We start from the raw sequence: 22,181 nt of genomic DNA on the forward strand, positions 1-22,181 counted from the left end.
CTGTTGATGATGGTGACAGTGGAGATGGGGCTCACTGCCCACCTAGCCTCCTGCCCCATCCCACCCGCAATGTGCCTGATTCAGACCCAGGCCCTGGCTGCGCTTACCACATTAGTCGATGCACCGATCTCTAGATGCACTCCAAAAAGGATTCAACCAATATTTATTGAGCACCTGCTCTATTCCACGCACTGTTCTAGGAGCCGGTACCACAGCTGACTGAAGCCTGGGGAAGGAAGGCACAGACCTGGGCTACGAGCTCCATGGCCAGAAGCAGGGCCCACCCTGGACAGGCCCCCAGCTGGGCAAACCTGACGCAGTCAGGGGGACTGGATGGGTTGTCAGAGGAAAGGGCAGGGGCCGTTGGTGGTGGGTGGGAAGGAAACGTAGAAAGCCTTCACGGGGGAGGTGGGATTTGAATTATGCCTTGAAAGGAGGATGACAGTATGACGGGCAGAGATGGGGGTCTGGGAACATGCTCCCTGGAGACCCCACCTGCAGAAAAACTCCTCTCCTAGGACTCACGGGGGAAGCAGAGGAAGGAGGCTTGTGGCGGAGCCTGAGAGCAGGAGCCTCGAGGGCCCTCACGGGTTGGCTAGAGTTGACGCTGAAGGGAGGGGAGGCACGGACCCAGTGGGTCCTTAAAACCTTCCCCGGATGCAAGGCTCAGGGTCTGGCGCTTCCCAGCCCCCCAGATGTGCTGGGAGCCACGCTGACTCTGAGAGCCTGGAGGAAGGAAGCTCCTGCCCCTCTACTGGAAGGAGACGGCCCCTGGCCTTCTCACTTGCGGAAGTGGACGAGAAGGATGGTCTCTATCCCTGTCCTTGAGGCCCCTCCCTTTAAGGGGTCCCAGGCACTAGTGGATCTTAGAGACCTCCCCCCAAATCAGCCTCTGCACACCACCCGCCTGAGCAACACACCATCACTACCACTTACTCCCCAGACCAGCAGAGCCCCCAACCTCCGCAGGGAAGGGACTCTGGGCAGCTGAGGCCAGCCGGACACTTGATGTTCAGCCTCCCAGCCTAGGGGAGGGCTCTGGTTCGCCAAGTCAGGCTGAGTCGCATCAACCAAGCCCGGAGGGGATGGAAGAGGAGGGCGGGGTGGGGGAGAACAGAGAAGGGGAGGAGAAGGCAGAGCCTTCAGCCAGCACCCTGGCCTCGGTTTTTCCAGCTTTAATTGCAGCGTTAATCACCTTAACAAGCTGTTTACCAACCGCCTGGCAGCCTGAGGCTGGGAGGCTTAGAAGCCAAAAAGTGCTTGGAGATGAGTTTCCTTGGCCCCAGGGAAGGGGGGCGGGAGGACGGTGTTTATGGGGGCCCTGGTGGGGCTTGGGCCAGAGGGAGCAGGTTGGGGGGATGGCAGAGAAGGCTGGAGCCAGGGAGTCAGGAAGGCCAGCCTGCAGCTCTTTTCAGGGGCCCAGTCCCCTCCCCCAGAAGTCAGTTCCTCAGGGTAACCTTCATGGACCCCCAGCCCGGGCCCCCAGCCCCTGTCTTTGTCCTCTGTCACTCAGCCGTGCCGGTCACTGCTAGCGGAGTGATTCTTTCCAGGCCCCCAGTCCTAGCTCTGTGGAGGCACAGCCTGCGCCTCACCTTTACTGTCCCGTCCCCCGCTTATAGCACTGGGCATGGACCACGTGGAGAATTATTGTTCACCCTGGGGAGGGTTGCTGGGCTGCCAAGCAAGGGGCCTGGGGAAGTCTTTTATACCAAGGTCCCTGGGGGCAGAGCTGGGCAGGGTTTGAACTGGGACATCAAGCATGAGGGCAGGGGCTTTGGTGTGTCCACCCCATGCGCGGAGCGCTGACTGGAGAGCAGGATGCTCAGTGGACATCAATTGCCCAGATGATAAGTGAAAAGAGCTCTTGGGACCCCTCACACAATCCCTCCCACTCCCATCAGATGAGGGAGTGTGGGGCTGAGGGGGGAATGATAACTGCCCCCCTCTCTCGGCTGTTGGGGGACAACCAAGACAATGAGAGGAGCACCCGGCACCCAATCCCCAATCGCTGCTCCTGAGCAACTGAAGGAACTGACCGTGACCGCACCCTCACTAGGCATCATTTCTTCAGGAAGTGGCCCCAGAGCGACTGTGTTACTTGCCCAAGGTCACACAGCAAAGGAGGAGCAGTGAATTTAGGAGTCCTCCTGGCAGAGGAGAGAGTGTGGAATTGGCCTGCTGAGCCCCAAGGTGGGCTGTCTGAGAGAACGAGTGACTTAGGGACCCAGGGCAGCTGGGATAGACACCCTGGTAGGAGGCAAAGCTGGGGAGGGGATGGAGAGGGGGCGGGGCCTCAAGGCCCAAATTCCTGGGTTGTGTCCTGGAGCAAATGGGAGCAGGGCTGGCAATGTCTGCTGAGTAGGCAGGGACCAGAGACTCCACACCTTGGAGGATTAGGTGGGGCGGGGGAGGGGGTATCCCCCCACTCTGGGCAGTTCATCTCGCACCTGGCCAATGGCAGTGGCAGAAGCAGCAGCAGCAGCGTGCCCTTCCCTGCGCACTGAGGGCGTCTGGCCACATCATGCAACGCGTGTGGCGTTGTCCCATGCCCACCCCTGGGGCCAGTCAGGCCTGCCCTGAGCTCAGGAATCACCAGTGGGGGAGGGAGGGTGACATGCCCTCAGCTAAGGGAGGGTAAGCGGGAAAGCTGAGGAAGCAGGAGGCCAGAGGAAGCAGGAGCCTGGCTGGTAAGGAAGGGAAGTCTCCCAAGTGCAGTCTCAGATCCTCCCAAGATCTGAGCCGTGAAGATGCTAAATGGAGCACCTACTGTGCACCAAGCCCCCCGCCAGGTGCTTTTACAGGCACCATCTCAACTGCCTGGCAAGGGCAGTGCCATTATTATCCCACTTCCCAGGTGAGTTAACTGCGGTTCAAGAGGTTCAGTAGTTTCCCCTAAAGTCCTCCAGTCTAGCCTTCTGAATCCCTGACCTGTGGGCCTCTCACCACCCCATGACCTCTAAGACTGAAATGGAGAGAAAGCAGAGAGGGGGCCAGGCTCAGCTTTCTGTACTGTTCCCAGATCTGCCCTGTGCCCTTAGAGACACCAGGGTGTCATAAAGTAGGACACACATGTGCAAACACCCAGGCACACGTATGAATACTTCTGAGCTCTAACCCTGACTTTGACGCTTACTCACTGTGTACCCTCAGGTAAGTCATTTGCCCTCTCTGAGGCTCACCTTCCTCATCTATAAAATGGAGCTAATCATATGTATCTTTCAGGATTTCTGAGGAAATTAAATAACACATATAAAGGGCTTAACACAAAGCTTGGCCCAGTGATGGAGCTCAATAAACTCTACTGTCAGTTCTAGATGAAAGCAGCTTTTATGCAGTTAGGACACTCCTCAGTTGACCTTGGGAGTTCTAGGTGCCCTCAATGGGCCCAAAGTTGACCCTTCCTCCTAATGAGGGGAAGTCTCATATAGAATTCCTCCCTCTACTGGGAAAGTCCTTTCTTGATTCCAACCTAAGTCTGCCACACCCTTCAGATGTAATGGAAGGACAGCCACCCAGGACAGACCCATGTGCTGGGCCTTAGCACCAGCAGAAGGGAAGAGGGCAGAGTTTAATCCAGGCACACCTTGTTTTGTTGTGCTTCGTTTTATTGCACTTCACAGATATTGCCATTTGTTTTGTTTTTTTTTTTAACAAATTGAAGGTTGTGGCAGCCCCGAGTTGAGCAAGTGTATCAGCACCATTTTTCCAAAAGCATTATTTTTAAATTAAGGTATGTTATTTTTAGACATAATGCTATTGCACACTTAATAGACTACAGTATAGTGTGAACAACTATAGTGCAGTGTAAACCTAACTTTTCTATGCACAGGGAAACCAAAAAATTTGTGTGACTCGCTTTATTGCAATATTCATTTTTACTGTGGTGGACTACAACTGAACCCACAATATCTCCGAGGTATGCCTGTATCTTTCAGTTACTAATCAGCTAAAGAGCTGCTTCTCCACATCTATATACTTGCAGTGGTTCGTTAATTTGTGTTTCCATTGCAACAGGAATATTTTCCCTCGTTTATTGGAAGACTAGTGAACAGCATCCTATATCGATCTTGTATCCAGCCACTATACCAAAATTTTCTTACTTCTGGAAGATTTCCCCCCCCTAAGGTGTCTTGAGTTTTCTAGGTATACAATCAAATATCAGTAAAAAGAAATCTTTTGGTTTTTCTCTGATTTTTTTTTTGTCTAGCAGGAGGGATTCTGTGGTTATAGCAGAGGTAATCTTTCATGAATGAAGAAGTCAGGAACTTCATTTGCCTCTGCATTAACTCTGATCCAGTCAGGTACGGGATGATCTCACCTCTTCAGACACCTTCTCACCTGGGCTGCTCAGAGGGCTGTCCTGGAAGCACAGTCAGAAGTCCTCACCCTTTAGCCAGTGTCCTGCGTAACTTCCTCTCCTCTTCACAAAGCAGCTTCTGTCCAGCCCACCCCTCTCTCTGTGGGGTGTTTGGGGAAGACAGTCAGACTAGGGTTCTGCTCACAGGTGGAGACCAACAGAGGAACAGGGATATCTGGACAAGACATCTCAGGGACAGAGAAGGGTTTCTTGCTTGGCAGTCAGAGATAACACTAACAACGAATCCTTGCTGAGTCCTGACTGTGTTAGAGTGCCTTTTATTGTTTTAACTCATTTAGTTCTCACCACCCTAAGAAGCACATGCTATTCATTATTATCTTCATTTCCCACACAAGGAAGGTGAGGTACAGAGAGGTTAGGAAACGTCCCCAACTTATATAATGTTATAAACCGATGTTACCTCAATTAAAACAAAGAAAAAGGAGGGAAAAAGGAACTTGACCACGGTCATAGAGTTGGACTTGAACTAAGGCCTCTACTCTGGCTTTCATTTTTTTCTTGTGTGCGTGTCCCTGGGGACACTATACTCTGCAGCCTTATGTGGTAAGTTGGTGGGACAGAGGAGGATTTAGGCGGATGGGGGAACTGGGGCAAAGGAATAGGTCACCATATCCCCTGGCATACCTGGTGTATCCCCTGGCATACCTGGTGAATCCCCTGGCATACCTGGTGTATCCCCTGGCATAACTGGTGAATCCCCTGGCAACCTGGTGAATCTCCTGGCATAACTGGTGAATCCCCTGGCATACCTGGTGTATTTCACAATGCACCAAGAGTTCACTCTCCCTGTCTCCATGGCCTTCTTCCTTTTTTTAAAAAATAAATTTATTTATTTTGTCCGCGTTGGGTCTTCGTTGCTGCACGCGGGCTTTCGCTCGTTGCCTTGAGCAGGGACTATCTTCGTTGCAGTGTGTGGGCTTCTCATTGCGGTGTCTTGTCTGTGTTGCGGAGCACGGGCTCTAGGCACGCGGGCTTCAGTAGTTGTGGCACACAGGCTTAGTTGCTCTGCGGCACGTGGGATCTTCCTGGACCAGGGCTTGAACCTGTGTCCCTTGCATTGGCAGGCAGATTCTTTTTTTTTTTTTTTTTCCAGTACGCGGGCCTCTTACTGTTGTGGCCTCTCCCGCTGCGGAGCACAGGCTCCGGACGCACAGGCTCAGCGGCCATGGCTCACGGGCCTAGCCGCTCCGCGGCATGTGGGATCTTCCCGGACCGGGGCACGAACCCGTGTCCCCTGCATTGGCAGGCAGACTCTCTACCACTGCGCCACCAGGGAAGTCCCTCCATGACCTTCTGAGATATCATTCTGATCATTATCCCCACTGCACAGTGAGGAAATAAAGATCCGGAAAGGTAAAGTGACTTGCCCAAGGCCTCCCAGCTGTGTGTCTGCATTCCAGAGACTCCATGAAGTTTCTCTGGATGAGGAGACACGTTTTGCTTTCCAAGGGGCTGGGGGAATAATTCTTATTGTTTGGATGGGGCTGCCAAGGGGCTGGGAGTGGGAGGGAATTGAAGCCAGGGATGGTCCCAGGGCAGATTCAGGCTTTGGAGAAGGAGGTAGGAGGACCTGAGGACGTCACCAGGGGTGGAAGAAGCCTGCATTGGTGGATCCAGCTGATCCCCCTGGGCTTGGGGAATGTGACAGGAGCCCAGCAGAGGCATGTCAGCAGCCTCCCACAGTCTGGCTTCCCCCAGGATCTGTTGGAGCAAAGAATTCCCGGTGGCTCCAGGGCTGGGAGGAGGAGTTTGCAGCAGGCCCCAGCTTGCAGGGGCAGAAAAAGCAGCTCCTGGGGCCAGCCTGAGAGGAGTGGTCTGGTGGCTCTGTGGCAGGCATGGTGGGAAGTGGGAGGGATGGGACCTGGGCAAGGATCCCATGCCCCCATTCACACTTAATCCTCTGCCCAGCCCCACGCACTGAGGCCCTCCACCCCAAAGAGAGTGGGAGCACCAGGCTTGGGGAAGGGGTGGTCAGGCAGAGAAAGGAACCACTGAGGGGAGAGCCCCCCAGTCGGAGAGGGGAGGCCAATGCCCTGCTCTCTGGCAACCTCCAGTCTGAGGAGGAAGCACAGGTCCTGATGGGTCAGGCAAACAGGACAGAAAAGATGATCGCGGGGAGAGGCTTCAAGGCCAAGGGGATTCCTGAGCAGAGAGGGGAAGGAATGATGCCCTCCAGGGAGCCTCATGACTGGAGTGGGATAATCTAGATGCCATGCTCCTGGCCTCATGATTTGGCCTGTATGCTATGCCTCAGCTTGAAGTGGGGAGGGGGAGAGAATGGGGGCTACAAGCCAGAGTGGAAGTCCTCAGGCTGGCCAAAGGATCTGACCCAAAATCAGCTGAACTCTGAAAGGGCATGGTTCAGATGAAGCTCAGAGGAATATATTCCACATATGTTCCACAGAAAGTAGAACCCTCCCCTGGAAATGAAGTAACCTCTCCATTTTGGAGCCAGACAGACTGAAGGCCTGGCACTGCGCAGAGGTGAATCAGAAACCTTGGTGTTTGGAGGAAGCTTGAAGCCAACTCCTTTCCCTTCCTGGGCTGGCAGACACATCCCCCAGGATGCCACTGGGGCTGAGTACCTTAGAGACATCAAACTATGGGGACTGAAAAGAGCTGCAGAAGGCAGCCATTCTGGTGGGAGAAGCAAAGCCCTGTACTCCGGGAGCCTCCAGTCTGATGGGAGAGACAGGCTGTGCTTTACAATGCCCCAGACTGGAGTGGAAAGTGGTGGTGGATACACATCAACCCCTTACACACACACACACACACACACACACACACACACACACACAGAGGATTTAGGAAGAGAAATTATCTAAGCTTCAGAGGGGGTGTGTAACTTGCCCAAGGTTACACAGTAAGTAGTAACCAAAGCAGTGCTTTCCTCACCACCCTGTGACCCCTGAGGTCCCTACTCCTTGAGTTGCTGTCAGGGCAGGGGCTCAGAGGGTTCAGTGGAGCCCTCCGAGAGGACAGCCTTTGGGTTTCTGTGCCAGGGCTGGAATCTATGGCTACATCTGGGAGCCACAGGATGTGCCAGGAAGGGCTGGGACGGGAGCTCTTGCTGGAGCTCAGGAAAGGAAGCAGGCAGGGCTTCAGGGAACAAAGAAAATAAAGTTATAATCAAATTATCAGGTTCTTGGCCATTCAGTCTCTCTCCCCAACTGCTTACCAGGGAAATATTCTCAGAAAATAGGAGATGGACAGCCAGGAAAGGGGTGTGGGAATGAGAAGGGAGCGGGAGAAGCTCACACATAGGGAAGCTAGTCTGTGCATTTCTGGGGATGTTGCAGTCTATTTTCGTATGTGTTTAAGTCCCTGAGCGTTTCCTTCTTGGTTCATCCCTCTGTGTTGTGCTTCACTCTGTGAATACATAACCTGGGAGTGTACTGCTCTGTGTATGTCCAGGTACAACCATGGAAGCCTTCCTGTACCCATGCTCACGTGTGTCTCGCATGCACCTCTGCCCACTCCAGGTATGCTGGTGTGTGTGTGCATGCACTTTGTTCTATGGCAATGTGTGTGCCCTTATGATGCCCCTGTGCCTGGGTCCTTGCATCTGCCTGTCTCTGTGCATTTGTCTGGGGCCTTTGTACTTTGAGGTTTGGGGTAGAAGAAACTTTAATTCCCCCCTTTTAACCAATCCGGGCTGGCCAGGAAGGGGGGAGGGGAGGCATGAGGAGGCAGCCACTTCTCTCTCTAACTGTTTTTCACCTTGGAAGGGGAGAGACAACGATCGCCCAGGGACTCGCCGGTCGGATTTCTCCCTGGCTGTCCCAGGTCCAACAGCAATGCTACCCAGAGAAGGGGTGGGAGAAAGGGCTGGAGAGGGGAGACTAGAGCTGAAGGGACCCTCCTCTTCACTCCTCCTTGGCATGGGAGAAGCCAGGAGGCAGATGGGAGAGAAGGGAAGAAATGAAAGAGAAATACTTTAGGGTCAGTGAAATTTTCTTTTCCACCCTTATTGTTAAAACGTTACTCATCTCTTGGAACAGGGGATCCCAGGTGAAGGGGGACCTTCGACCCTTGAAAACCAGGTACTTTGGGAACAGGGTTTAGAGGAGTTTTTGCAGAGGCCTGAAGCCCATCCCCACACGCTGGTCGCAGCCTCCTACCTTCCACCCCAGTCCCCTCTAGGCACCATACCCACCTCCACCTCCATCTCCTCCCAGGCCAAATGAGCCCTGGCAAGGAAAGAGTTACCCCAGGTGAATTAGGGGTGGGAAACACCTGCAAGATGCTCCTCTGAAGGAAGAGGCTTCAGTGGTCCCAGGGACAGAAAGCTGGGAGGAGATTTGCCACCACTACAATGGTAAGAGTTGAGGTTAGATGCCAGGCAGAGGTAGAACGCTGATGATCAGATCAGGGGAGGAGAGAGAGTGGGTGCATCATCACCTCCTTGGAAGCAAGAAGTCAGTGTATGTCCTCTCTGGCCTTTCCCTGCTCTACCCACATCCTTTACAAGTTCTGGGGAAGTCCTTGATCTCTAAGGACTCATCTACACAGGCCTCAGCTACCCGGATAACATTCCATTGACTCTGGATACAGTCCCAGAGGCAAGTTCAGGCATCCAAACTCAAGTGAGGTTTGGAGCTGAGTAATCAGCTGCTAGGGCTATGCAGACATTTTGTCGGGGGAACAGCCAGCTCCGTACCCCACCTCGCAGGGCAGATGTGTGGTGGGGGAGGGGCCGTCTGTCACTCGGTCTTCCCAGCCCCCTCCCACCACCGCAAGCTCCCTCTTCCCACCTGCAAGTAATTTGGCCAATGGGAGGGCAGTTCAGATGGCAGTGTGGAATCCCTCTAGATCTGTGTGTGCTTGGTGGGGAGGGGGCTAACTCCTTCCCCCCAGACCCAGTGTGCCCTTTTCCTCTTCACAGCGGCAAATTACTTGTAATTATCTCGCATTGAAAGCCTTCAGGAGCTGCTCCCAAAATTGCTTTAATTGAATTAATTGAATCTCATTTTGTTGGGGGAGAGATGGGGGACGTGTCTTAAAATAGCACGTGGGGAGAGGGCAGGACAGCTCCAAGTCAGCTTTCCTGTGGCTAAGACCCGTGCAGGTGAGAGAGTGGGCTCCAGGCTCAGCTGCTTCTAGATCCCGGCGCTTTTGCATTTAGGACCTTGCCTGTGTCCTGCTCTCAAAGGTGATGCCCGGGATGTGTGGAGTTCTCTAGTCTCCAGCCCCTTTTCTCCTCCTTGCCCTGGGGAGGCAGGTGGGCTGGAGGCAGGAGGTGAGTGGATGGCCGTGGCAGTGTGAATTCAGCATCGCTGTGACCCCTCCTCTTCGATAATCATACAGCAGCTATAAACACCCTTTATTAAGTGCTTGCTATGTTTCAGGTACCACGTCAAGCATGTTACAAGCACCATCTCATTCCATCACCACAACCGCACTGGGAGGCAGGTTCTATTAGTGTTCCCATCTTAGGGGGCAGAAAAAGGAGGCGGAGAGAGAGGTTAAGCAACTTTCCAAAAGTCACACAGCAGAGCAGGACTCTTTGGAGGCCAAAACCCCAGTTCTAAACCATTCAGTAGTGGCCCCCCTGCCTTTTTTTTTTGGTACGCGGGCCTCTCAGTGTTGTGGCCTCTCCCGTTGTGGAGCACAGTCTCCGGACGCGCAGGTTCAGCGGTCATGGCTCACGGGCCCAGCCACTCCGCGGCATGTGGGATCTTCCCGGCCCGGGGCACGAACCCGAGTCCCCTGCATCGGCAGGCGGACTCTCAACCACTGCGCCACCAGGGAAGCACCCCCCTGCCTTATTGACCCAATTTTCCCAGAGAGGTGTCCTCACAGGAAGAAACCACAGCCTCCCTTTCTGCAGCTCCAGCGGTTTGTGGGAAGGGAATGGGGTACCTCTTCCACTGGGGTTCATTTCCATCAGCAGTCAGGAGCCCAGGGAAACTGGACCGGCTCCCAGGTGGACAAGGATTCCTGTTTCCACTGAAAAGGGAGGATGGATGGGTGTAAGGAGGAGGGGGCACCGTCAGCTCAGCTGGCCGCTGGTTGGAAGAGTAATGACACTCCTTCCGCTACTTGAGTTTACAATCTGGGCTGTTGTTTTAACGATGCGACTCTTGTTGGGCTGTCCAATTAATCTCACCTTTGGAGGCTTTCCGAGATGGAGCGGTAGATCTTATCTCAGGTCTGTGGAAAGAAGAGTGTGCAACCTGCCGTGGGAGGGAACAGCCGCCTTGAGGACCTGTGGCCTCAGAGAAGACCCAGAGGAGGAATCTGGGGCTGGGGCTACAAAGAGAGCCGGTGGAGATGGGGTGGGTGGCGAGGGGCAGGAGAAGGCATCGGTGGGGAGGAAGAGGAAGGCGTTTCTCTTCCTGGCATCCTCATTCCTCACCGCTCCTAGAGCTTGGCTTTGACCCACCCTGTGCCATTTGCCACCCTCAGGAGACCCCTCCATGTACATTTTGGGGAATGGGGGTGGCCGCTGACACATAACAGGGCCTAGGAGGGGCTGATTGCAGCCCTTTTGAGGTGGGGGGCTCCCACTGACTCTCATAACCCCTCTCCCCTACATAAGACTCCAATTTGGGCTTCTCTGTGGCCAGCCTGGGTTGGTGCGAAGTGCCTGGGTGGGCTTTCCAGTTTGCTTGGGAACAAGTTTAGGTAGTAAGAAGGAAGCTTGACGTGGGAGCTTCTAGTCTGGAGCTGGAGGCCCCTCCCCCAAGGCCTCAGGCCAGGCTGGGCTGGATTCCCTGAATTATTTGCAGCCCCTGTCCTCTGTCCCCCTGCTGCTGGGTGCCAGGTGCGCGCATGCGTACATGGGTGTGTGTGTGTGGACTATGCCCTCACTGCCCTCTGTACTTCCCTTAGCCTGGCACTTCACACAAGTGGCTGGTCATTGTCTGGCCTCTGTTAGCCCACAGGGTCTGCCTAAGTCACTTTGATATATCTCCAGTATCTAACACAGAGCAGCAGCTCTACAAATGTTCGTTGGATGGAGAAGTCCAGTTCCTTCTGGGGTTTTCCTTCTCCTCTCCCTCCTGCTCCCCCTTCCACTAGGTGAGTTGGGGCCTTTCCACCCCAAGGAGCTCACTTCTCCCAGGGGAGGACTGGACTGGGTCAGTAGGTGTGGCCTCTCCCAAGGTGAGCAGGGGCTCTCCCTGGGCTGAAGGTGGGCACAGGGGGCTGTGAAGTGCCTGGCTCCCTCCAGAACTGGGCCAGGAGAGAATTTGCTGTGAGGATCACTCAGACTTTGATCATTCCCTGTATTAGCATCTTCTGGTTTCACACTGGAGTGTCTGAAAGTATGGATATTACTAGAACATTCCAGAGACAACCGGTAAGCCAGTTAGTGGTAGAAGAGGATCCAGTGCCTCTAGTTCAGTGCTGGAAGAGTCAGATGGGAGAGAAGAGAAAGCTGAACAAATAACCCCTCGGCTCCAGAAGTCATGACATGAACATACCTCACAGCCAAGGCCCAGGTTTCTGTACAAACTTTAATCTCTGGATGCTCATGTTATGGGGGATGGTAAGAGCTTGGGGGGCTGCTAGTCAGATTGGTTATAAATATGAGCAGTTCTATTCAACAGAGACAGCTGTGAGGAGCTAAATTGCTGGGCTCACCCCACCTATTTGGGGGCATCTCTACCTACACTTGTCCCCATTCTCCCCAAACCCTGCTGGGTTCCGGAGAGTATGTGCATGTGGATTTGTTTAGGTATTAGGGATAGGAATCAGACTCTTAATACTCATTGAACTAGATGGATAATTGGATCCATTATCTACTCATAGTGGGTAGACATGGGGAAAAGGGGCTTTTTTAGGAAGAGGGAAAAATTACCCATAGGTGCACAAAACTCTATTCCATCCCATCTACATCATAGGATGGTGAGTAGGTGTATCAGTTATGGGGGGAAAAATCAGGAAAAAATCAGTGGGTGGGTCTCGATGGTGGTCAACTTGAAGACTCTGGACGTCCACTTCATTTCTGCTTTTATTCACCAGTGGGTTGGGCAGGGCCCAAGGCACACAAAGAGAAAAAACACTCAGTGTTTGTTGCTGGTTGAACCCCAGGCTGTGGTGGGACTGCAGTCCTTTCAAGAAGGAGTGGCAAGACTAGGGGTCCTGGGAAGTCTGAACTCCAGCCAACGAGTCTCTCTCCAGAGCCTCTGACCAGCTGGAGGAAGGTGTCCAGTCCTTGGTGGTGGTGGGGGGCAACGGCCAAGGCTGTTTGGGTTATGAGGCAAGGAGGAAAGGACCGCAGCCCATCCTTCTTCTCCTCTAGCTCCTCATCCTCCTGAGAAAACCCATCTGGATCTGGCTTCCTCCTGGCCCAGAAGGGGTGCAGGTGGGCTGGGTCCTGCCTGGGCGCTGTAGGAGGGCTGGGAGCCTGACCTGCTCTTCCCCAGATTCACATCATCTGAGGTGGAGCCAGGACATCAGGGGAGTGATGCTGATACCAGGCTCCAAAGTTGTTGCCATAGCCACTGGTGGGCAGGGCCCCTGCCTTGGGTAGATCCCAGGGGGATGGAAGGGGTGGGGAACAGGGAGACAGGGAGGGGGACCTCCCAGGGAAGTCCCCTTCCTGTTCCCCAGAGTTCTGCTTCAGGAGCTTCTTGTACTTGGAACGTTTGTTCTGAAACCAGATCTTTACCTATGGGGAGAAAAGGGGAAAGAATGGAAGGTCAGGAGGAGTGTGCCTGTGGAAGGGAGTGACCAAGGGAAAGGGACCCAGCGGGAGGGAGCCGTCCTGGGAGAAGAGCGGAAGTTGGGAACATTTGCTCCAGCCCTCCATAAGCCCCTGAAGGCCCGGAGTTCCTGCATCTGAGTTAGAATACAGTTCTCCCAGTCTGGGTACCCTCCTCTACCCCCTGAATCACCCCCCTACCTCCCCCGCACCCCCCCACACACACCTTTTAACACATTCCCCCAATTTACTGGGGGCCAGCTAGAACTGTGAAAGCAGGGCTTGGGGACTCATCAGTCATTCACACCCGAGGGTGAGTTCCCAGAGAACACACTTGGGGAGGGTGAGCATGCAGGAAGGATGGGACTGGCCCCACCTGCGTCTGGGTGAGGCCAAGCTGCGCGGCCAGCTGGGCCCTCTCGGGCAGAGCCAGGTACTGCGTGTGCTGGAAACGCTGGTTCAGGTGCTGCAGCTGCAGACTCGAATAGATGGTCCTCGGCTTCCGGAGCTTCTTGGTCGAGGCCTGCGGGCGCCGCTCCGAGGGCTCCGGGGACAGCGGCGCCTTCTCCGAGTCTGGGGGGCGGCCCGAGACGGTGTGTGCACGCATAGAGGGGCTGACGCGCCGTCTCACGGCTCATCTGCATCTCGTTTGCATTCCGGCCACGGATTAGCAAACACTCGGGCTTGGGGCTCGGCCCTTCTCTACCTTCCGCTCCACCCTCCTTTCAAACCCCACACGTCCACCGTGTGCCACGTGGGACTAGCCGCAGTTCCTGCCCTCAGGGAGCTCCCACTCTTAACGGTCCTGTGACCCTAAGGGGGACAGCGTCATGGGCCGGAACGAGGGTCGGGGCGGCGCCCAGCGGCGGGATGACAGAGTTCAGCCGCGTGCGGTGGCGCCAGCTTGGGGCGGGGCGGGGAAGAAGGGCTGGGTCGAGGGCTGGGCTGAGGCCAGGAGAGCACGGGGGAAGGGCGTTCCGGGCGGGGGGGGACTCAAAAGCATTGTTCGGAGACCCGAGACAGTGTCTGCGTGGCAGCCTCCCCGCGGCCGGAAGAGGGGTGGTCAGAGGGGCCCGGCAGAGTGGGCCTTGAACGCCAGGATGAGCGCCCCTCCCAGCTTCAGAGTATGGAAAGTGCCCCAGGGTTTGCCATCACCTCCCCTATTGTAGGGACCTCCCTCTCCTGAGGCACATCCTCCAGAAGAGTGACCATCTCTTCCCTCCGCCAAGGCTGGCTGGCTAGAGTAGTGGCTTTCAGGGGCCCTAGAAGCCTGGTGGTGCAAGGCAGCCCCCTCCCCGCCCGGCCGCACCCACGGAGGGGTTCCCGGCTAGCACGGAAGGTGACCGGGGTTCGGAGAGAGCGCAGCGCCGGCAGCGCGGGCCCTCTGGGTCGCTGCTGGATCGCGCTTGCGGTGCCGCCGCGGGAGATCTGGCCACCTCCTGCCTCCCGGCCCAGCCTCTCGAGGAATCTCGGTCCGGGAACAGCTCGGCCCCGGGATGGGGGTGGGCGAGGGGTTCCCCTCTTCCGATCCGGGCGGCCCCAACTCCGCCACTCTACGGGGACATTGGGACCATTCGTGTAGAGCGCAGTGTTGGGGAGCACGGGGCGGCCGAAACGCCCACGGGCTTAGGGTTCGTTGCATTCCTCGCAGGGCTGCCGGCCGACCTCAGTCGACAGAGCGCGGTGCCTGGGTGCCCAGACGCAGCGGGGGTCCGACCGCGGCCCCCACCCCCGCCCCCACCCCCTTCCTCCAGTCGGGCTCACCCCGCACTTCAGGTTCCACGCCCTCGACCGGCCGCGGTGACCCTGTGCCTTCACCTCCCCCGAATCCCTCACCCGTGGCCTCAGGCGCTGCGGGCTTCTCAGATCCACCCCCCTCGACCCCCGCCTCAGCCAATTCCCAGAAAAACCGTTGGGTTTCCGCTCCCGCCCGCGCCTGTCGGGCCTCCCCTGCTTAGACCCGGCTGCTCGCCGCCCCGGCGACCACTCGTGCCTCTCTGGCTGCGTGAAACACTTCGGACCGCGAGGCAGAGGTAGCGGGGAGCCTCCCCGCCCCCGCTGCTAAACCCTCAAAGCACTCCGCGCCCTGACTCTGCCAGCAGACCACCCGCCCCCCAGCCTTCCCAGTTCCTCTCCCGACAGCTGCTTTCTCCACGCCAGTTGCAGAAGTCACGACTGGATCTCCCAGGTCTTGATTCAGGAGCCCAAGGGCCTCCCTTGAACCATAGCGGCACCTGCCTGCTCATCGGGGTGGTGGCACGCAGCTCACTTGGAGCCAAACCTCTCCCTGAGGCTGGGGTGGACAAGAGTGGCAGCAAAAGGAAGACCCCCAAGCCCCCTCTCACACCCCAATCATTTAATCTAGAGTGAGCCCAATCCCCCAGTTTCAGTAGGTAAATGCTGTCATCTAATCTAAGGACATGTGTGGTTTTCGTTGGATCCGGGGAAACTTTGTAAAGAAAAGGAACCCTCCACTCTCTTGTCCTTAAACCAAGAAAAGGGAAGGCAAGAGTGTAGAAGACAGGATTGAAAATACCAACCCCAATTCCAAGAATTCTCTTAAGGACAAAGTTATCTTATTCCCACCCCACTAAACAGACACACACGCACACACAAATGTACCACATTAGCATATACTGAAGAGGCCAAGGGATTCGTTTTTTAGAAACTAGATCATTTGTAGAAACCCCCCCCCAACTGCTCCTCTTCCAACCACAGACCCAGAAGCAGGAAAGGGGCAGCCTCAGTTCTAGCACAGAAGGCAGTTAACTTTGGGGGGCTTTGAGGAAGTTCCCTAAAATCCTCTTTTCTGGCTTCATGCAGCGAAAGCCAACTTGCAAGGGCCAAGCCTGGAAAACAGTCTGTGTCCTTGACCCATGCATACCCTTTCTTTGGACCTCAGTTTGCCCATCTGTACATTAAGAAGCTCCTAAATCTCTAGGGTCACTTCTGGCTCTGATGTTTATGAGCTCATGTGTCTCAGCAGAGCAACAAGGGAAGGGAGGGAGACATCTTGGTCCTGGCTGAGTCCAGCTAAGTCACCCAGTGGATGTGCATCCTTAGAGGAAACTGTGCCAAGGACAATTATGGGGGTAATTAGGTGGGGACAGGGAGTGCAGGGGAACTGAGCTCTAAACCCAAGCCACTACAGATGGATGTATGTACTGTGTTGCATGGGTACAGCCTGTGCAAGGCCCAGGACCAGGAAGACAGGCCAGCTCCCTGGCTTCTCTGAGGCCTTCCAGTGAGCACTTTCTTAGGAGCTCAAAGTTGCTCCAGGCAATGTAACTGGGGCCTGACCTACCCCAAAGGCAAGGGGTGGAGATAACAGGAATGGCCAGTTCCTTTGGCTGGAAGGCTGAGATCTACTACGAGAGACTGCCTGACACACTTGTGGCTACATTCTTAGAATGATGGGTAGTAGGATTTAGCCCCAGATTCTACCAGGTCAGCTTTTGGTCTCCGTCTGGCACATTCGGGCGCCAAATGGGGAGAGGGGGAGGGGCCCCGAATAAACCCCCACTTCTACTGCCCTCCAGCTGGGACTTGATTTCTACTTATCAGGCTGTGGCTTGAGCACTGCTTTCTGAGACAAGAACGCGGAGAGGGGCGACATGGAGGAGAGCAGGAGTGCATGATGGAGAGAATCCTAGGGAAGGGGCTAGGCACCTACACCCACATCTGGATTGTTTCAGTTTTCCGTTATAAGTAGGTACACAACCCCGCTGCTCCAAGGGGGTGGGGTAGGGAGCCCTGCCACCCGCCTTCACACGACTGCAAATCGAAACCAGGTCGGTCTTGAAAGGAGACCTAGATCAACTCGCCCCCGCCCCTCCCCCCTGTCTCCCGCCCCATCCCTTCGCCCTCCCCCCATCCCTTCGCCCTCCCCCCAACCCCAGATCCCGTGGAATCTGAGTAAGGTCTGAATCCCGCCAGCTGCGCCCAACCAGGCGAGGGCGAAGTTCAGGGGCTCACTGGAGCAGGACCCCGGAGGTGGGAAGAGCCGCTGCGGCCGTACTTACCTGGCTCCCGCTCTTGATGAGACTGCTGAGACGGCGCCGTGGGTAGCTGGCAGGGCAGGTAGGAGTCTCCGGGGGTCGCCGGCCCAGTGTAGGGATAGGGCAGGACGTGGCCATACGGCCCAGAATAGGGCAAATCGGAGGCGGCTGCGGTTGTGGGGGACAGGCCAAGCTGGTAGGCAGCCACTACCGATGGGACGGGGGCGATGTCCGGGAAGACGGCTTTGGAGGCGTCCGGGCCAGAGAGGGGGCAGGGCAAAGAGGTCATTGCGGCCGGGGCCGGGGCCGAAGGGCCTAGGCCATGGCCCCGCACGGAGTCCGCTCCCTCCGCCAACTCTCTCTTTTCGGAGCCTCGGGCGTTGGAGCCTCGGGCGTTGGAGCCCCCAGTCAGCCTCCCCCACACTTATCCCGGGGAAAGTGTCTCTCTGCGCCTCATCCAGCGGAGAGCGCGCGCCTGGGAAAGGGGTTCCGGGGGGTGCCCCCCATGGCTTTTCCCCTCCCCCCTAAATCCATGCCCCCCTCGCTCCCCCGGCTCCCACTTGGCTTCGGTTCCCGGGACCCGACGGGGTCCCCGCCCACTTAAACGCCGCGGATTGGCTACCACACGCGGTGACCTCATGGAGGCCTGCAGCCCGGGCCCGCCCCTCCGGGGCAGCCCTGGGTAGGGAAATTCAGAACCGGGAGATGGGAGGAGAGCGGTGCGCACGGCCCGGGCCCAGCCATCTCGGGATCAGCTTCGAGAGGGATGCCGGGGTTGCAGGGCGTTTGGGGCAGTCCGATCATAACCTCAGAAACGCAAGGAAGTTGACAGGGCCGCGATGCCTTGGCGGAGGCGCTGCGGCTGCGGGGGCGCTAGGAACCTGCGGTCGCGCTCTCCGACTCTGGGGGATCTGCGCGGCGGTTGTGATCCCGCCGCCACGGACCTGCAGAGGAGTCGAGACCAGCCAGCCAGCCCCGCAGCTTATTCAGCGCGTCGGAATGCGTCGCTGCCGAGCGCTGACAGTTTGTTGGTAAACAGACGCCGGGTCGGAGGCGGTACCGCCCGGCGCCCAGCCGGCCTGCACGCGCGCGGCGCTCACACCCCCGCGGGGCGCCCTTGGCTTGCCCGCCGCGACCGCCGCGACTGCGCCTCACCGCCCCTGTTCTCGCTTCCGCTTCCGGCAGGGGCCAGGGTTTGGTTGCGACACCGCAGCTCCGCAGGCCCCCGAGGCCGAAGGAGGGGTCCGCCGTCTGGGCTTCTGCCAGTGCGGCGCCCCGCCTTTCCTGGCGCCGCTTGAGGCTGAAGCCTCGCACGAAGCCGGACAAAATCCGAAAGTGGGAGGCAAGTCCAGTTTGATGGCTCCTCAGAGGGCGTAGGAAATACGGCAAGCCGGGCTCCGTGGCCAAATCTTCCAGTCTGTGTGCAGGGCTTTTCCTCTAAGATCTTGGTGGGTGGGTGTCTCTGTGGCCACAGATACACAACTACACAGAGACTCCATTCAAATACAACAGATACACTAGCGTTTACCAGCACACAGGTGTCTACAACGATGTTCACATTAGTGTCCCTCCATGAACAGAGGTTCATTTATGGATCTGCAAATGCAGAGCATAGACTGTGATGTGTACACACCTACACACCCAAAGATGAATAGCAACACCCCTGAATAAAAGCACTATGGTTGTCTTACACAGACCCACAACAGACCCAAACTGTCGGTGCACACTCTAAAATACAGAAAACCCAACCATATAAATATTTATGTACTTGTATGCATCTTAGACACCAGTCCGCACACATTTAGGCTGCTCCATGTTAGCGGAGAGACAGTTACCCTGCCCAGAACCTTGTCAGTCCTCACAGATTCCCCAGCATACTCTATACAAACCCTCTGTCACTTGAATGTGCAGATAATTCATGTTTGTGCACACATGTGCTCTCGTTATCAGGGTGCAGAGTGAAGGCAGCAGTCTTAGAATCGGGGAGCAGGAGAGGACAACCATCAGAGAAAGAGGGAAGCTTAGAAGAGTAAGAGAAGGCACTGGGGGGTGGGGGTAGTCAGGAGAGACAGAAAGATTTCAAAGGGTGTGCAGTCAAGTGTCCTGAGAGAAGGAAGAGCAAGTCGGCATCAAATTGGATGCCCTGCTGGAATGTATAGAGACGAATTTTTCCAAGAAAACACTCCTCTGGCACTTGGCTCTGAGTTCTCTCACCTGAAGTCTTGGAGAAGGAACTCTGTGAGGGAGCCCCCTCCCTGGATATCTGGAACCCACTTCCCTCTCATCCAACAGGGTGTGCAGGGTTTGCATGGTTGAGAAATGCTATTTCCACGTGGGATCACCTTTCCCCCTTTGTTACCCAACTCTAGCCATGCCACCACCACCTCCTTAGAGCTGGGGCTAAGAACTTACAGGGGTATCACCTTCCAAATCTTCCTTCCTGCCACCACCATTTTCCTCTGGAGAGAAGCAGCCACACAACAGTGCCATGCTGGGTTTCAAGGACTGCATTTCAGCATGCACCAAAGGAAGAGAATGCTCTTTGAGGTGGGGTGGGCTGTCAGGGAAGCTTTCACAAAAGAGGTGCTTTTGAGGTGAAACTTAAAGTTTGGATTGCAGGACTTTTCCTCCCAGGGCCATGTACAACAGAGTCCTTTCCATGCTAGACCTAGCGAGAAAGGGCAGGGTCGGCTTTTCCAGAGGCCCCTAAAGCAGTGACTTTGGGCATCCTCCAGAGCCAGGCGACCCATAGTGAGAGCATCTCCTAAGCTCAGGGGGCGTTGCTGAACACATGCAGGATCTTCACCTGCACGTACCAGTAGGAAACATCCTGCAGCCCTCTAGAATTTATGAAGCACACTCACAACATACAAGCCTTGTGCATCTTCACCAGAAACCTGTGAAGTGAGTACTGTTAGTATCCCCAGTTTACAGATGAGGAAATCTCTGCTTCCATCACCACCTCCCTCTTCAGGGCTCCCTCTTCCCACATGCTGGAGGGTGTAGGGCTGCGACACCTCTTTGGGAAACTTCTCGCTCTCCTCAGATGCAGAATCCCCAGGGAGTGGTCCCTTGCAACAGGTGCCACATCTCACCAACTTTGGAGCCTGGAGGGACAGTGGGGGAAGGTGGAAGGGATAGGCACGGGGGCTAGGGAGGGCTGTAAATCTGAGTTTGATCAGAAGGAAGGGAGGGCCAGACTGAGAGGCCTGAGGCCTGGGTTCCCATCCCAGCTCAGCCACGAGCTGGCTGGCTGTGATAGCCTGGGTCAGCCATTTACAGTCTCTCAGACTTATTTTATCCAATAAAATGAGGGAGCTGCGCTTAAGACCTCCAAGCCATTGTCATTTGCTTTAGAATGAATTGCAAAACCCAAAATGCCAAAACGTAATAAAACCAAGATGAAGGAGGAGGGGGACTTGGAGGAGGGGAGGAAGAAAGGCAGGCAAAACATAGGAACTAACTGTCTCCTGTCACCACCAATACCTCAGCCCACTGCTTGTCACAAAAGCCAGAAGTGGCTCTCCCAGCTCTTTCTCACGCGGGTCTCCTCCCTTAGCGAAAGGGGCCAGCTTGAAGAGGCCCAGCACCGAAGTGAGGGGCTGGGAGCCGACAGTGGGGCGGGGTCCCGAGTGGGGGACACGGCGCCACCGAGGTCTGGGGAGTCAGCCGAGGCTCGTGAGTGGACGTGAAAGATCCATGCGGTGCACGGTGGTTTGCAGGCTCTTCGCAGCCGCCCGGCAAACGCAATGCCACCCGATCCGGTATGGATTCTTGGCTCAGAATAAGCGCCCAAGGCGGTGGGACGTATGCCTCACTTGCAGTCCCCCCGAATGCGGACTCTGCCCTGACGACGGGAACTCCATCCGAACGAGTGCCCCTTCCCGACACCCCAAACACCTGGTGGGTGCAGGGCTCACAGCACAGTCCCTGGACTCGGTACCGGACGGACCGCGCGCTTCTGAGCAAAGTGGGGGGCGTTTGCGAGGGGAGCCGGGCGTCGGGTCTGCAACCTGGTGCAGGCTCTCCACGCAGCACCTGTGTGGATCTGCCCTGGGGAATAGTTTCCATCGCGACCCCGGTCCAAGGCCCTTGGCGGCCACTGCGGGATTATCAGCTCCCTTTCTCCTTCATCCCACCCACTGACCCCCAAAGGAAATTTTAGTTTCGTTTCGTCTGTTCTCCGTGGAATTTAAGTACGATTTGTCGGGGCTCTCGTAGTAACTCGGTTTGGGGAAACTTTGCGAATAATTCGGTTTGGCGGGGATGGGGGGGATGAGGAATCCTCCCTCCGCTGGGCGGGGAGCGAGGTGGTTAAAGACCCACCCTCTGTGAGGCCCGCGAGGCCGCGGAAGGGGCAGTCTGTAGAGGCTCGCAGCCCCGCCACACACACACTCGGATCTGACTCTTCCTGAAATGTGGATGAATTATTGTCTCTTTTCTTCTTGGTGATGGAGCAGTGAATGAGCGCGGGCGCGGGCGGGGCGGCGTGCTGGCTCCTGAGGTCACGGCCCGCCCCGCCGCGCTCCGCGTGCGCTCACCTCCACGCTCCCGAGAGCTGTCTCTGTGATTGTCGTCCCCGCCTCATTTTCCAGGTCACCTGGGAGAAGCTCCCAGGAAGGGGGAGGGGGAGGCCTTGGGGTCAGCGCCACCTCGAGATCCGGGCATCGCTGGGCTGGCTAGGTCTTCAGCCACTCTCCTCACGTCTTTGCTTTATTTCCAAATTTCACACCCGCTCTGGGAAGCGTCTTCAACTGGGGTTTGACTGAGACGTTTAAAGTACACACATATATGAAGTCACCAAACACATAAAAAACAAAACAAAACGAAACCGTGAACCACTCTTGGACCAAATAACTCCCTCCTCCTCCCCCACCCCCAAAAAAGAAAACGGTTAACAAAAAAAAAAAAAGTGGGGGGGAGATTTTGAAGATGCGTTAGAGGCGCTGCCCTCAGCGATGAAGGAGCCACGCTCCTGGCTTTGGTCCCGGCCCCGCGCGGGAGCGGGAAACGGCCGGCTGGGGAGCGCGGGAGTTCTGGGCGGGTGTCCCAGCCCCGGGCTCGTCGGGCGGACAGACGGCGGGACCGCGCGCCGGATGCCCGCGGGGAGCGCGGAGAGCTGGCGGGAGGCCCCAAGGCCAGCCCGGCTGCAACG

At 56.3% G+C, this 22,181-nt stretch overlaps 1 protein-coding gene across 1 annotated transcript; it reads right to left on the reverse strand.

The window, feature by feature from the left end:
- Nucleotides 1-12,752: 12,752 nt before the first annotated feature.
- On the reverse strand, nucleotides 12,753-17,366 carry DLX4 (distal-less homeobox 4). The gene is made up of 3 exons (XM_060082340.1): nucleotides 17,051-17,366; nucleotides 13,405-13,601; nucleotides 12,753-12,995 (listed from the first exon to the last, which is right to left on the reverse strand). Exons 1-3 carry the CDS (start codon nucleotides 17,313-17,315, stop codon nucleotides 12,753-12,755), a joined length of 705 nt encoding a protein of 234 aa, XP_059938323.1. The 5' UTR covers nucleotides 17,316-17,366.
- Nucleotides 17,367-22,181: the final 4,815 nt, after the last annotated feature.

The sequence above is a fragment of the Mesoplodon densirostris genome, chromosome 18 (assembly GCF_025265405.1).
Source record: "Mesoplodon densirostris isolate mMesDen1 chromosome 18, mMesDen1 primary haplotype, whole genome shotgun sequence".
In the NCBI taxonomy this organism is placed as follows: Eukaryota; Metazoa; Chordata; class Mammalia; order Artiodactyla; family Ziphiidae; genus Mesoplodon; species Mesoplodon densirostris.